The following is a 15711-nucleotide window of genomic DNA, read 5'->3' on the forward strand; positions in this document are numbered from 1 at the left end:
AGAACACAATGCAAACTGTGGGCACATGCACAGCAAACATTCATAGGAGCTATAATCTCTTTCTCTCTAGTCACTGACAGTCATGAAGAGTTTTTCAGTAATATAATTTTTTGAATGTAGCCAGCCCAGAACTTCACTGTAGTAGCATGAGATTACCTACAAGACATAAATCCTCAATTCCAACCCAAATTAAAGTTTTATTAACATAACTGGTATGTAAATTTACATGTAATACCCCTAATAAGTAAGTTAATATCACAACTTTTTAACCATGAAATGTTCATGCTGGAACTTACTGCTCTAGCCCATTACTTTATGGATGAAGAAACATAAATGTCCTAAGAGCTACATCAACATAATCTAGATTTATTCTAAAAGTACAGAAAGAAAAAACAATCACCAGATAACCTATGGTGTTCTCCCCCAAATGGACAAGACAAAGGACTCAACCCTTTCTCTTTGAAAAGCAAGAGTGGCTATAGGAGACATTGTGACTTAGTTGCAGGGACACAGAGGTATGGCGATGAACATAAATGAAATAGCAGATCATCCTGAGCTATGTATGAAATATAGCTTAGGTAAGAGAAGGATGTGGTAACCACTCCACCAGCTTTTGACTTAGGTCAGAGGAGGTTAACACCTGGGCCAGCAAACAGCTAAGGACTTCTGGAACCATAGTTGAAGAAATGACCCAGTAGTGAGTGCTATGTAGTAGTAATTTTAGAAGCACAGTGCAAGGCCTGAATACCTTTCCTCAGAAATAAACAGTGCACATTACCTACATATAGAGAAAGAATACACCTTTAGGAGGATTGTGATAAGTAGGATGAAATTATTCCCCACTAGTTCGCACAGAACATGTTACTGATAAATAGCAATGCATAGTGCAGTGGGAGTACACAAAAGGGACATTTCTCTGAAAGATGAGACCCTACACTAAGACTTGAGGAAGGCTAACAAAGAAAGGAAAATGATTTGGGGAAGATAATATACACATGTAAGTACATATTATACTTAGATGCAGAAATAAGAGAACTGTGCAGTTTAGGTAACGTAAGTAAAAACTGAAAAGCTAATAAAAATCCAATATACACTCATGATTTTAAAAATCTTAGTAAATTTCAGAATAAAAGAACTAGAGATACATAGATTAAGGGAAAGGCAGAAAGCAAACATTACACTTAACAGTTCATGACTGACAAGTTATCCTCTGAAATCACAACTAAGAAAAGGATATTTATCACTGTCTCTTCAACAATGTATTAGAGGTCTCACCAAGTACAATAAATCAGAAAAAAACAAAAGGAAGACAATTTTCACCCAGTACTGAACCCATCAGTCCATGAGGAAATATGCACAGCTGAAATATTCTCCTCTCCTAAATTTTTGTTTTCCTTGTTCCAAGCACTGTGCCAGCACATAGTAGATGCTTTATATATTATTTGTAAACTTTAAAGTTTTAATTTTTTCCTAAAGCACATAAGGAAAATGTACATTTTCATACAAAAATTGGATAATACATAACGCAATAGAGTCAGGAATGGTTTGAACTCTATCATGCTTTAGGTGATTAGCTCATTCAAAATTCCTGTTGCATTTAGTACACAGGTAGGGCTGCTCCTCACTGTGTCTTCTCTTGTGAGCAGGAGAATTTTCATGTGCATCCATCACAATATACACATAGGGCTTCTCCCCAGGGTGTTCACACTTATGAATTTGGAGGTGGCAAGACTTTGAGTAAGCTCTCCCACAGTTCTGGTATGTGCAGGGCCTCAAAATGTCAGGATTCTTCAGAAGCGGACAATTCTTAGTCTTGAGGTTCCACTTCTCTTCTAGTTGTCCTTGTATCAAAAGGGAACTTGAAAAGTATAGGAATCTTGGGTATGACAATGATAAGGACTGACAGGACATGATAGGGCCTCTACAGATGATATATATATGGCTGCCACAGAAGATTTGATTACTAACAAAGTACATTATCTGGCTCCCAGAGAGAGTCTAGTCACCACTGGGCATTGTCATCTGACCCCCATACAGGTTCTGGTTATCACTGGGAGTCACTGTATGATCTTCAATAGGGTCTGGTTAACAATGAAGGTTATCACATGGTCCCCTCTAAGAGTTACTGACTGGCCTCCACTAAGAATCTGATTATCACTGAGGGTCTTCATCTCACCTCATGCAGGGCTGTCACCTGGGTCACAATGAGAGTCTGGTTCCCACCTAAGGGTCTTGATCTGGCTACCTTCATTGGAGACTATCATCTTGGTTTCAGTGACTACTGTCTTCAAACAATCAATGCCCAATGTCTTTGGGGTATCAGTGACATGTGCATCTGGGTGCTTGCTGTGGGTTTTATCTGATCTAAGGATGCTACATGCTGGTACATGGAAAAAAGTCTCATTAATTACTTCTCCAAGAGTGAATTCTGGGTGAGGACTGTCCCAGGGATGTTAGAACACTCAGAAGTCATCATTCTGGGCCTCAAGCGAGGCATCATCTGGCTGTAGGTTGAATCATGCTAGCTGCCCTCGATCTTGCTTCCTTAATCGACAGTGATTTTATAAATTTCTTCTTGTATTTTTAAGGTTTAGTCAAATAATACATGTTCTTTTTTCTTTTGTGGTGCTAGGGATCCAACCCAGGACCTTGCACATTTTAAGTAAGTACTCTACCACTGAGCTATACCCACAGCCCTTACATATTTTGAAGGTATGTTATTAATTGTATAAAGATTAATGATGTATCTTGAGGAATATTACTTCATATCAATTATAATACACCCTTTTCTTCCCTTTAATGCTTGCAGCATTAAAGCATTGTATTTTGTCAGGTATTAATCTTACTAATCTACCTTTTGTTGTCACATTTGCCTTTTTTTGTTTCATTATTTTTAACCTTTTGTTGGCAAATAATTCTTGGGAAAAAAATAGGTAGATGAAAAAGGAAAAGGTGGATTTTCAGGCCTTTGTATATTAATCCAATCTAAGAATCTATTTTTCCAAGAGGAGAAGACTTTAATCCTTCAGATTTACTAAGCATTCTTGGACTTATAACTGTCATGAAATTAGATTTTTACAGTTATGTATGTTAGGTTATGGTGTCAAATAGTTAGACTTCTACAAGAGGGGGAAAAGCAGCATTCCTAACACTCAGCCCTTCCTATTTCCTGCTTCACAGAAACAAACATATTCTACTTTTAACTGACTCTATTTAGCTTTATATAACACCTATCCCTTTACAGAAGCTAGAAAAAATTATTGAACCTAGCCAAAAAGATGATACACTGTTGGAATATTGGATGGAGACTTGGTGAACCACAACATGCTTTTAAGTTACACAAGCTTTAATATCCTCCCCTTCCCTGACATGTGCATTTCCCCTGTCAAATCAAATGCCAAAACAAGTTGCTCAATTCTAATAATCGTTTCCTAGAACAAAGCTGAATTAAACCATACAAGGTCAGAAAAGCCAGCCAAAATAGAAAGGCTTTTATAATATTTCTATAATATTTCTATTTTTTATAAATTTATAATATTTATATTTTTATTTGCCCTTTGAGACTTAACTATATGTATATGAAAACTGAAGCTTGGGATGTATCCAAGTTCATAAAGTTTTCAAACATCAAAATCTAGATATCCCGAGACTTGGCATTAGGAATATGGTGGGCTTCCAATTTCTGATGGCATACTAGTTACTGAAGAAGGCTTCTAGTAGGGGGACAGTTATAAGATAAGGATCTGCCAGGGTCAGAGGCATAAGGACTTTGATGTTATTTAGCCCTTGAAGAACTGCAGATACAGCATAGTAGACTATCTTGCAGAATTATGACATATATTACAAGGCAACTAGTAGGCTCTAGCTATGGTTTGGGATGGCTCACAGGTGATTATGCCCATTTGTTCCATGAGATTTGCTTTCCGACACTGGGTATCCCAAGCTAATTTAGACAAAAGCACCCAACTGCTAGGACAACTATTTCCTCAGAGGCACACTACCTGTTTGCAATATACATTTAATTCTGAGCCAGTGGATCCTTGAAGAATGTTCCCTAAAATTTCTGCCTGATGCCTACTCTCCTTGAGATTCCTCCCCTCTTTCCATTTTCCCATAATAAGGTAACGGCAAACTGAACCTGACAAAACTTAAATGATAGCTAGAATATTTACGTGGCCTTGTTTTATTGTTCTTATTTACAAAAGGATAAAGTAGATGATACAGCTGTGATCATGGTGAGAATGACTATATGAACGTAGAAAGACTCAAGCTTATACATGCATAAAGATAACAAAAGTAAAATGTACTGTGGAAAGGAGGAAAGCAAAATAATAGAAAATTAAAGAAAAAAAAAAAGAGCATTTGTTCTAAGAAAGCAATCTACAGTGCTGTGTTACACTTTCAGTACCAGAACCAATTTTACAATGCTCTGGTGGGACATGCAAACAGAAATTATCTTTCCTCATTAAGAAGCACAAGCAAGTTGACCCCTGGTTTATATTTTTTTTCCAAATGTAAAATGAGATAAAACAACTAAAACTACTTAAACTTGTTTATTTTGGTAAAATAATTGTATATAATTATCGTTGAAGAAAATCTACAATAACCATCTTGATGTTTTTATTTAAATCTGTTGCACAATGAATAACAAAATTAAATGCCAGTTTCTCAACTGGAGAATACTCAAATCAACAGCCATGTGCTAAACAAAAGAGACTCAATTACAGCACATTATAATTTAATTTGGGAATGAATATATCAAGCAAGAAAAAGCATACATATATCACTTATGTGTATGTGCACATGCAAATGAAAAGCCAGTTAATGCTTTTCTATCTCTATTCCTCTTCAGGTTTAGCTATATCTTTCATGTTCAGTGCTCTCCAATATGTACAAGAGGACTGGTGGAGTAGCTCAAGTCGTAGAGCACCTGCCTAGCAAGTGAAGGCCCTGAGTTCAAACCCTAGTAGCGACAAAAATGTCTGTGTGTGTGTACACACAGTAGTTCCAGCTTCTAGTAGAAAAAGCTCTGTTTTTGCTTTTCTCATAGGATCTATTTGTATTTCAATGCATATTTAAAATTTTATATTGTAAAAATGTAACAGGATGCCTGCACAAAGTGTCCTAGAACTATAAATATACACTATTATGTAATCAGTGAGGTTTACACCTAGGAAATCTAGATGGAATGGTTATTCTGAAGCAAGTAAACAAAAATAAGAAGGTTCAGTCCTGTTAGTGAGATCAAGAAAACACTGGATAGGTCTAAAATAGCCAACAACTGCAAAATAAGTAAAGCATATCCTTATTAAGTCACGGAAAGTGATAAACACAAATTGTTCACTTTACTTCCCAATGGCTCCTATACAAAAACTTCTATAAACATTCTGCTAAGCAGCAGGGACAAGCTAGAATAGTTCTAACCAAAGACTGCCCGTCAAACTAACATATTTGGGTATTTTTTATATGGATAATGGGGTTACTGTGAGACTGGTACCAGAGCCACACAAGTTTGATCTCTCCTAAAGTTACCATTCCATCTCCCAGAAATGAACACAGCTCTTCAAAAAGGAAACCCGAGCAAAGATACTCTCAGGATCTGGCCTACGTGGCCTTCTCTGAAGAAAAATGCATGTCTCGCTCTGTTCACCTCTGGAGACAACATTCTGATGGTATCTGCCAAAAGATAAAGACATTAGGAAAATGTCTTTGTAGGCCAAGCTGAAAAATTTCATGTTGCTCTCTATTCATTATCCTGTAGCTTTCAGAAAAGCTTGATTTAAATACCGAGCCATACATCACCTGTTCCACTGGCATTAGGAACTCATGTATACATATGTGGATCAGAGCCTTAAACTGAAGAAGAAATCTGGTGGCAGTGGTACTAAACTGAACTCTCAATACATATTAAAGAGGAAGCCTGAGAACAAGAATCAGGACTGCCAAGCCCAACATCCCTTACCCTTTGGAAACTCTGTGAGCACTGCTATCTTGGTATTTTAAGAAAGGTGGTAGGCTTCTCGTGAAATCTCACTATAGGCAATGAGATCTATGCAAGCTATCGGGGTTCCTTATTTGCCAATCCTTTTTTTGGAAAATGACCAGAGTACAAGCTAATCAGTAAGAAAACTTTTATCATATAATAAGGAAGACATGAGATGGTGTTCATCTTGAAACCATGAATCCTAAGGAGGTTTAGACTGTATACTGGCTAAAAACAGTAAACAAGGACATTTGGAGTACTCCTAAAAAGACAGAACGCCAGAGTAGAAAACAGAACTTCAAATAATCAAGTCCAACCTTCCACCTAATGCAAGAAATTTCTTCTACAACTTCTCAGATAAGGAGATTACCTAGCCTCTGCCTGAAAATCTGTGACAGGAAACATACTACCTTACAATGTTCCATTTTGTAGCAACTACTGTTGATAGAAAGTCCTTATCTTGAGCTGAAATTTGCTATTCGGTCTATGAAATATTTCTAGTCTTCAAAAAAAAACAGTCCTTCATTTTCTAAATACATAATAATTCTCACAATTATTGAATACCCACTGATGTCAGGATTATGCTAGGTACTTTATAAACACTGTTGTATACTACCTTTGCAATGATGATATAAATTAGCAGTTAGCCTACTTTGAAAATGAGTCCCCAGGGAGATACACTGATTACAGTTAATTCCAGACAAGTATGTCAGGGCTTGTATACCTATTCTTATAAACAAAGATTTTATTAAATTTCTAAAAATCAAATCAAATGAACTGACTGCCTTCAAAGTTGGAAGGAAAACAAACTTACAATCACCTGAAACAAATATAAAGACTGTCTGGAGATTCAACTATACAAATGTTTGTTTTGGTGGTGATAGGGTTTGTACTAAGGGCCTTGGACTTGCTAGGCAGGCACTCTAGTGTCTGGGTAATGAAGCAAAACAATAGTAGGAAAAGCATTTAGGTAGCCATCAGAGAACTCCAAGAGATAGTAAAGGTGATACCTATAACATCAGCAACCATGATCTCAGGCTGGTGGTGCAAACCCCATGCCCCAAACAGGAAATTTCCTGTCTTCTACTTCAGCCAGGAACCAGAGCAGATGCTCAAGAGACCAAACAGCTTGTTAATCTCAGTACAACCAGAAGATCACTTTTTTTTTTTTTTGGCAGTGCTAGAGTTTGAACTCAGGGCCTCACACTTATTGGGCAGGCACTCTACCACTGAGTCACTCTGCCAGCAGAAGATCACATTCTGAATGCATATTTTTTGGTGTTAGGGAGCCAGTGAGGGGAAATACGAAGCAAGTACCTGCAACACAGGATGGAAGAAAACCCCAGTGAATTAAGCAGGGCTCCAGACACAAGCTATAACTTTAGGATTAGAATATCCCACTTAGGTCACTGGAATCCAAAGAAAAAGAGATTGAGGTGAAAAGGGAATACTGTTAAGTCATTTTTTTTCCTAGATCCTCTCCCATTTCAAGCAAGGTCTATTACCTTCATTGCCTACTGAACAATTCCACTGGGCTACCTTCACCTCTAACTCAACCTGCTCAAGCCAGAATTCATTTCCCCTTAATCTTTCTCTCACCAAAATCCTTATTAAAGACATTTTCCAGTTGGGCGTCAATAGTTCACATCTGTAATCCTAACTACTTGAGAGGCCAAGATCAGGAAGATGGCAGTTTGAGGCCAGCCTGGGCAAGTGATTCATGAGACCCCCATCTCCAAAGGTAAACAAAGCAAAATGGACTGAAGGTGTGGCTGAATGGGTAGGTAGGGTGCCTGCTTTGCAAGCAAGTAAGCCCTGAGTTCAAACTCCAATCTCACAAAAAAAAAAAAAAAAAAAAAAAGACATTTTCCAGATGTAAAACTATCTCCCTCCCTGCTTCATGGAGCCTTCAATTTCTGCACTCTGCCTTTTTACAGCTAAGACCTTCTGCCATTTAACAAATATTCACAGGTACCTATGAAGCACGAGGAACTTTCTATGCACTTGAGACATACCAAGGAACAAACAGATATCTGCTTTCATGAAGCTTACATTCTAGTAGGAAGGAAAAGACAATAAACACAGTAAGAAAATACATATGGTCGGTAAGTAAGTAAATACCACATGTTGAAAGTATTACAAACAAAAAAAAGGAGAATAAGATAATTTTTTAAAAGGTGGTTAGGGGAAGCCTCACCAAGAAAAGGTTACATTTCCACAAAGACTTACAAAAGGTGAGGGAGAAGGCTGTAAGATATGTGGGGCAAAAGCATGCATGCAAAGGAACAGACACTTCTCTGATTTCTTTGATGTGTCACACAGCAAACCAACTCCAAAATCCCCCCAGGTAGCCATCCTGCTCCATTTCCTCTGTGGTACAGTAAAACATTCTGTCTTATTTTCCACCACCTGTCTTATTTTCCTAATCCCCTGACCCTGCCCTCTGCACATCATGAACTTTCAGTCCCTTAAAAATTTTTGAAACTTAGCATGCTTCTTCTCCACATACATCAGTCCAGCCCTCAACTACTCTAAACCCTATCTGTCCTGCAAGGCACAGAGATCAAGTCCTACCACCTCTGCAAAGCAGTCCCTATCTAATTCCTCAGCAGCGTATTTCTTAAAAATAAGTCTGCCTCCTAGTTTTTCTATACTTCCCATCATGTTGATCACTATTAAATATTTGCAAAGAACAAATTAGCTTCTATAAGCTGAAACTCTCTGCCACTTAAAAACACCTTTATTAGCTTTGATAAGCCACTCATATAGTTAAATACAAAAAAAAAATTCATGGGGATGGGAAAAGCCAAAATGTTAATGACAGCTGGTAACAGTTTTTTTTCTTTTCTCTAATTCAAATTTTCAGTTATTTTCAGTTCTGTGCTTGACTTACTTTTAGAAGCAAAGAGTTTGCTATGAATATGTATAAATCGATAGAAATAAGTGATCAACTACCACTGGACTCATGAGATTCAAATTACCTAAAAAATACACCTTCAAATAAAGACTGTAAGCCTCTGAGTAAATTGCAGTTGCAAAGAGCCAAACTAAAATTTAGACAAGTTGAAAGCCAGGCATGGTGGCTGGCTTTCCCAGCTGCTCTGGAAATAAAGCAAAGACAAGAGGATCTAGGTGTAAGGCCACCAGGTCGAATAGCTGGCACATTCTTACAATATTTCTTCAAGAAGTGTCAAAACGCAGGCTGGAAGCATGCCTCAAGTATACAGCATCATCTGCCCAGCAAGGATGAATTCAAACCCCAGAGTGGGGGTGGGGGGAGTCAAAACAGTCCATATGTATAGCCTGCTAGTCATAATTGTTTTTTTTTTTAATTAGAAATCACTGTTTATGCGCATTGCTTTCAGATTGTCAAACTGAGTAGTTTTATTAAAAAGGGGGGGCAGATCTGATCTATAAAACTGGACCCATAAAGTTCACTAGGATTTGAGAAAGGCATATTTAAGGTGAAAAACTGACAAGATGACCAATTACAAGTTCATACTGAAGAAGCATAGCTGCCAGAAATCTACCTGCACTACTTGAGCTGAAAACGAACTACACAGCTAAACATGGATCTAATTCAGAGTAGTAGCTATTTTTAATGTTTGTGGAAACTGCTTATATTTGCCATTGAAAAAAATTCAGTTAAAAAAAGGCATTCATATTATCCTATATATTGGGAGTTAGGCTTAATCAAAATAGACCATAAATTTGAGAAGATTACAAAAGTTTCCTGGAGCCAGTTCTATGAAACAAAGCATAAAAATCTCTGACAAACATGCCAGCATCTGCCCTTAATTCCAGAAGCAGGAAGCAAAGATGTGACCCAACCACATGATATCAAACCACAGTCCATCTGTTCAGAAATCACTGCATTATGTAAGTCATGACCAAGAGGGAAAAGCAAAAGGCACACAGTTTGTGAACATTTCGAGGGGTCTCTACGGTTTAAAGAGACACATTCTCACATAGCAAGGGCCACAGTAATGCCACTTTCAAAACGCATTTAAACTACATATGATTATATCTGATACAATACAATGGCACTACAAGAATGGTACTGAGTCCTGGTAACTTCCAACCAGACCTGGAACTTTTCAACAAAAGGTGCCCCCACGAGTTGCTCTCCCCATAGGAACAAGATTTACCTCCCCCTTGATTATTTTGATGTCAGTTCTCCCATTTAATTTCAACAACAAAGTAGATAGTCTAAAATGCTAAACACCTAACCAAGGTCTTTCAGTTACTACTCCCTAATTCAATTACACCTTACTTAAACAAGACCAAATTTCAAACTACATTTAGCCCACTTTTCTCAGTCAATGAGTACTAAACCACGTCCTCTGTGGGCAATAAAAAAGATGCTGACCTTTCCCTGGAACTTTTAAACTCATTCTCCCTCCTACCCACCCACAGAACTCAATTTTCATAAATTCTGTGAAATTCAAGACCAACTTCACTTAAGGAAGTCATCCTAATCCTGCTCATCCCCGCCTTCAAGTTCTTCATATTTTAGATATCTTTTGTTTTGTTTTGTTTTGCTTTGGGTGGTACTGGGGTTTGAATCAGGGCCTTATGCTTCTAGGCAGGCACTCTTACCGCTTCAGCCACTCTGCCAGCCCAAGTCCTTCACATTTTAAAGTGCCATATAGGTCATAAGACTTGGAATCAGAAAATCAAAGTTCCTGTCTCCATTTGGCCCTCAGGGGACCCTGAGAAATTCACCTAATCTTAGATTTTTCCACCTGTAAACTATGATGATACACTTATGACTTTCATCATCAGAATGCCTAGCCCTGATGGCCATCCCATAATGTTATTCTCCCTCCCTCAGCCACTCAACATCCATCACCTTTGTGTTTTGTTTTCAGCTACATATTACAGTGTTTTAGAACTGGGAAAAATAATAGAAGTCAACACATCCAAACCCCTTAGTACAGAATAAGGAATGTTACTCTAAAGAGAAACTTGCCAATCAGTCAATAAAAACTTTGACTTCTGCCCTGTATATGCCCCAGAATAGCTGGGGACACAACTTTAATACTCATCAAATCTTCCTCTTTACCTGTCTAGACACCCTTCAAAGTCAGTTTAAGCTTTTCCTAAAGTGTCCATGAAACCTTCCCCATTCACTTCAGCCTACTCTATTTGCCTCTGAATAATAATGTCTCACAGCTCTATATGGGTAATATTAAACATATTTAACTGGCACTAATCAATCACAAAAGATGTTTAACTAATCAAAACACAAGTGATTCCAATGGGAATTGTTGGTTGAACATCAGTCTTACTTATTACTAACAATACAAAAGAGCAAGCTCAAACCTGAATACTCACACTTTCTCATTTGATCTTCATAATCTCATGCAGTAGACAAAGTAGGTATCACCCATTTTCTGTAAAACTAGAGACAAACTTGGGACTAATAACCAAATCAAATAACCAACTTCTTGGCTGGGTGTGGTAGCTCACACCTGCAATTCTAGTTACTCGGGAGGCAGAGATCTTGGTTTGAGGCCAGTTCAGGCAAAAAGTTCACAAGACTCTAGCTCAACCAATGGCTGGACACACACCTGTCATCTCAACCATGTGGGAAGCACAAAAAGGAGGACTGAGGTACACTCTGGCCCAGGCATAATGCAAGACCCTATCTCAAAAATAACCAAAGCAAAAAGGGCTAGTGGAGTGGCTCAAGTTGTACAGTGCCTGCCCAGCAAGTGTAAGGCCCTGAGTTCAACCCACCGTGAAAAATAGAAAAAAAAAAAAAAAAAAAAAAACCCTTCTTCTTTCACTATACTATATGACTTTTCCTGTTTGTATACACAGACTTACAAAGTAGAAATACATAACCTGTACTTACACAAAACAGTAGGACTGATCAGTAAAATGGAGTTCATTTAATCAGTAAACATTTATGCAGAATATAAAGCACAATGCTAGGTTCTGAGGGCACACAAGGAAGAAAAGGCATGAATGACTCTTGCCTTCTGGTATCTAAAATATACTCTAATACATTTAAATAACAGTGCACTATGGCAGAAATGGACAACACAAACTGTAAGTGCTACACAGTAGAGGAAGATAAAGAGAACTTAAACCTGTACAGGAAGTCAGGACTGAGAACTACTCTCCTCACATTCCCACAAAGGGGCAAAATTAAATATGTAGTGAAAAGGCTGAACAGTCAGGAATCAGTGAGAAAACAAAAATCACTGAGGGTCTGAAGTAGTGAGATCTCTAGTTTGGATGCCTCAAGATGACCGTAATTATAAGCCTTAAGTGTTGCTCTTGGGTGCTGACTACAAATGGGGAATCTTTACAGGGATGATCCAGGAAGATGAGTTTGGCAGTAGCCCATGGAAAAGCCTAGATGATAGAAACACTGGAAAGCAACTAGATTTGTGGGATAACAGGCAGAACTAAGCTCATGGCTGCACACCAGAAAAGGGAGAAGAGTTGGAATTTAAGCATGTTTTCAAAGAAAAAGTTATGAAAATGGCAGAAAGGAACCAAACAGTATTCTCACATAGGATACATATGTAGACACAGCAGCACTAAACGGTGCACAAAAAACCAATTTCCCTAGAGAAGTCTATGTTGGAGAGAGGAACCTGGGCAGAGAAATATAAAACTGATTCTCAGACAAAAAGAAACAACTTCAACTCTTAAAATGGGAAACTAAATCAAGGAATAAAAACAAAGTATGTGAGCTTCTTCAGAATGTATAAAACGATCAGCTGAAACATTAATATTACCAACCAGGCCAACCGAACAAGGTGAGATAGTCCAGCGTTGAGTAATTAAATATCTACAGGAGCTTTGTGTATGTGTGCCTGCGTAGAATGTAAACTCCTCCTGGGCGTGGACCGGGCAATGTCATGACATCCAAGTCCAACTCTGTTATTTAAATACATGAACACTTCCTACATTACCTAGGCGGAAAATAATGAACTACTTTAAGTAAGGCAGTGAAAATGTTACTTATGTTTGATGATAATTATATTTATTCTCCCACCTGTCCATCCAGTTAACTTGCCTCTCTCCTTAGGCCAATGCCAAAACCGCATTGTTCCTTCTAATGCAGGCCTGTGTGTTCTAGGAATCAGAAAGAAGCCAATCTGATATTTAAATTGTTAGGGAAAAGAATCTAAGCATGAATAATGAACTAAATGCTCATCAGGTGACTGAAAAAGAAAAGCTAGCTATGCTGCTTTCGTGTATGTATCAGGTGCACAGATTTTTGAAACAAGAGAGAGCCTTGCAAACCCTAAGTTCAGCACTTAATAACAACTTCCCTCACTTGCACCTTGTTTTTCTCATCTGTAAAACAGGGCAGATGCCACTGGTCCTGAGTGTTTGGTGTCATTAATAGTAATGTCTTAATAAACAATACCCACTAGAATTCGTTAATAATCGGCGTTCACACTCCGGAAGAATTTTTCCCCCCTTAGCATTTGCTGTCCAATTTCGGAAACAGAAATGCACTTTCGCTTTACTTGCTAATGCCAGGGCTCTATATTTTAGTTTTTCATAGTTTAGTTCAGCTGCGAACAAAGTTTCTCACTCCTCCCTTCCTGGGAGTAGAGGACAACCATTTATCACAACCTGATCTAATAGTTTAGCAAACCACAGAAAACATTCTCCCTTAAAAACACAGACGCCTTGGTCTAAACCACTGTCACTCATCGCAAGCGAGGTTCCTTCGAGGAAATAAAAGCTGAGAATTCACAGAATCAACCCCATTCAAACATTCCAAAAGGCGCAGGGAGTAAATGTTAAGTTCGACCACGCAGGCAAGCCGGAGCCTCGGGTCCCCGGACTCGCTTACACACAAAGCTTGGGGCCGTCCCTTTTCCGCAGGGTCGGGGGCTCGGCCATACGGGACCCCCTCCCCCCGCCCTGCCAAGTCCTTGGGGCTCCGAGCCCGCTCCGGGCCAGGCAACCGCTCGGACCCCATCCCGGCCCGGCCCGGCCCCGGCAGCCCCGGCCCCAGCGGACGGACGGGGGAGCCCGGAACAAGGCCACACGGGGAAGGGCGGGGGAGGCGGCCCAGCTCCGCCAGTCCCCGCCGGCCGCACCCCCTCGGGCCCTCGCCCACTCACCCCGACCTCGGACGGCCAGCCCGCCGCCGCCGCCGCTGCCGCCCCTGGGGAGTCCCGAGCCGGGCGGCCTTGGGCTTCCGGGCGCGTCCCTCCCCCGCGCCGGCGCTCCGACCCACGCCCCCGCCCCGCCTCTGTTCCCAGCCTGCGGCTCGCGTGGCGGCCGCGAGGGTCAGGAAAGCCCAGCCCGGCCGCCGCCACCTGCGCCCCCGGCCCCGCGCCATGTTTGAGAAAGAGCAAGAGCGAGCCAGAGGCCGGGCCCGGCCCGCACGCCCTGCGGTCGCCCGCCCGCCTATCGCCGCCGCCGCCACTCACCCGTCGCCCCCGGGAGCACTGTCGCCGCCGCCGCCGCCGCCAACACGAGGAAAAGCAAGCGGCGACGCGGAGCAGCGGCTGCCGCCTCCATGGTCCCGCCGCCACTGCCTGTGGCCCGGCCCGGCCCGGCCGCCGCTTCGCTTCAGCAAGCCTCGCCTCGCCCCACCTCCCTGCCGCCGCGGCGGCCTGGGCTCCGGCCCTTTGTAACTGCTCCGGGGACGCGCGCCCATTGGCTGCTGGGCTCCCGCCGGCCCCGCCTCCCGCCGCCTGCGAGCGCCCTAGCGGGACCCTGCTGCGAACCCCGCCCGCGGGCCAGCCAGGCGGCCAATACGGAGCCACAGGCGCCGGACGCTGGCCACGCCCCCGCGCTCCGGGCCGCACCTCCAGACCCCTGCCCCTGCCAAAGCCGCTCGCGCTCCACTGGCGGATGGGGGTGGGGTCCGGCCAGCCCCGGGTGCTGCCCAGCCTCCAGCCCCGAAGGGCCAGGACTGAGCGATGGGCGTGTAGGTGTGCAAGTTGCTTTGGAAAAAGCTGTGCCCGCTGGGCGCTCTTTTCTTCTACCTCCAACCCCACCTTGACCCCTCACTCACCACCCTGCACCTACAAACCCCAACGCACGCCCCAAACCCGAAGTATGGTCAGGTAGAGCATCTACTCCAACTTCACATCCCCAGACCCACACCTCAACTTTGCACAACCCCCAAGACCCTTCCTTAGTGCCCTTCACCTGCGACCTAGTCTCTCGTATCCTCCTGCTCTCAGCGTCCACCCCAAACCTACCCCTTCTTCCCAAATTTCAGATCAAAAGTCCTGAGATCCAATCCTGAGCTCAGGGACGCCTCCAGGTAACCTCGGCTCTGTCCAGAACAGACCCAGAGTTGGGATCCAAACCGCTCTCCCTCCCTCTGACCCCTTCTGATCTAAGTTGGAAGTGTAGGGGGACCCCGAACACCTCCATAAAGGGGATTCCCCTACTGAGCACTCAGCTCCCTCCAGGGCGGAGGGAAAGCAGTCTTCATTACTTTGAGCCGTCTCTGACACGCCTGTGTATTAATTCTAAGGTGTCACTAAGAACCCAAATAAACTCAACTACGTTTTCATTCTGAATTCCTAATTTACTGTGAGACGCTCCGCCCACCTTCCCTCTGGGACGCCAAAATGAGCTCCAGATTTGTAATTCTTCCTGTCAGACGAGTCCTTTCTTCAGACACAAACACAGCCACGGAGGCTGCTGCAAAGCGCGGGGAACATTTTTCCGCAGAACCTTTTAAGGACAAAATTTTATTTTCTATGTTATTTGAGCTCGAAATTAAA

At 41.6% G+C, this 15711-nt stretch overlaps 1 protein-coding gene across 3 annotated transcripts in view; it reads right to left on the minus strand.

Moving 5' to 3' along the window:
* Tgfbr1 (transforming growth factor beta receptor 1) overlaps positions 1 to 14574 on the minus strand; it is a 47505-nt gene extending 32931 nt beyond the window's left edge. Inside the window, exon 1 of one of the 3 annotated variants that reach the window (XM_074051388.1) lies at positions 14398 to 14574. In XM_074051388.1, coding sequence (XP_073907489.1) covers positions 14398 to 14488 — 91 coding nt within the window. In that variant the 5' untranslated portion in view covers positions 14489 to 14574. Of the gene's footprint in view, positions 1 to 14085; positions 14109 to 14397 lie in introns of those variants that run through there. The other 2 variants (XM_074051389.1, XM_074051390.1) reach the window with 2 other exon arrangements.
* Between the last annotated feature and the right edge of the window lie 1137 nt (positions 14575 to 15711).

Source organism: Castor canadensis, chromosome 13 (genome assembly GCF_047511655.1).
Source record: "Castor canadensis chromosome 13, mCasCan1.hap1v2, whole genome shotgun sequence".
NCBI classification, from domain to species: Eukaryota; Metazoa; Chordata; class Mammalia; order Rodentia; family Castoridae; genus Castor; species Castor canadensis.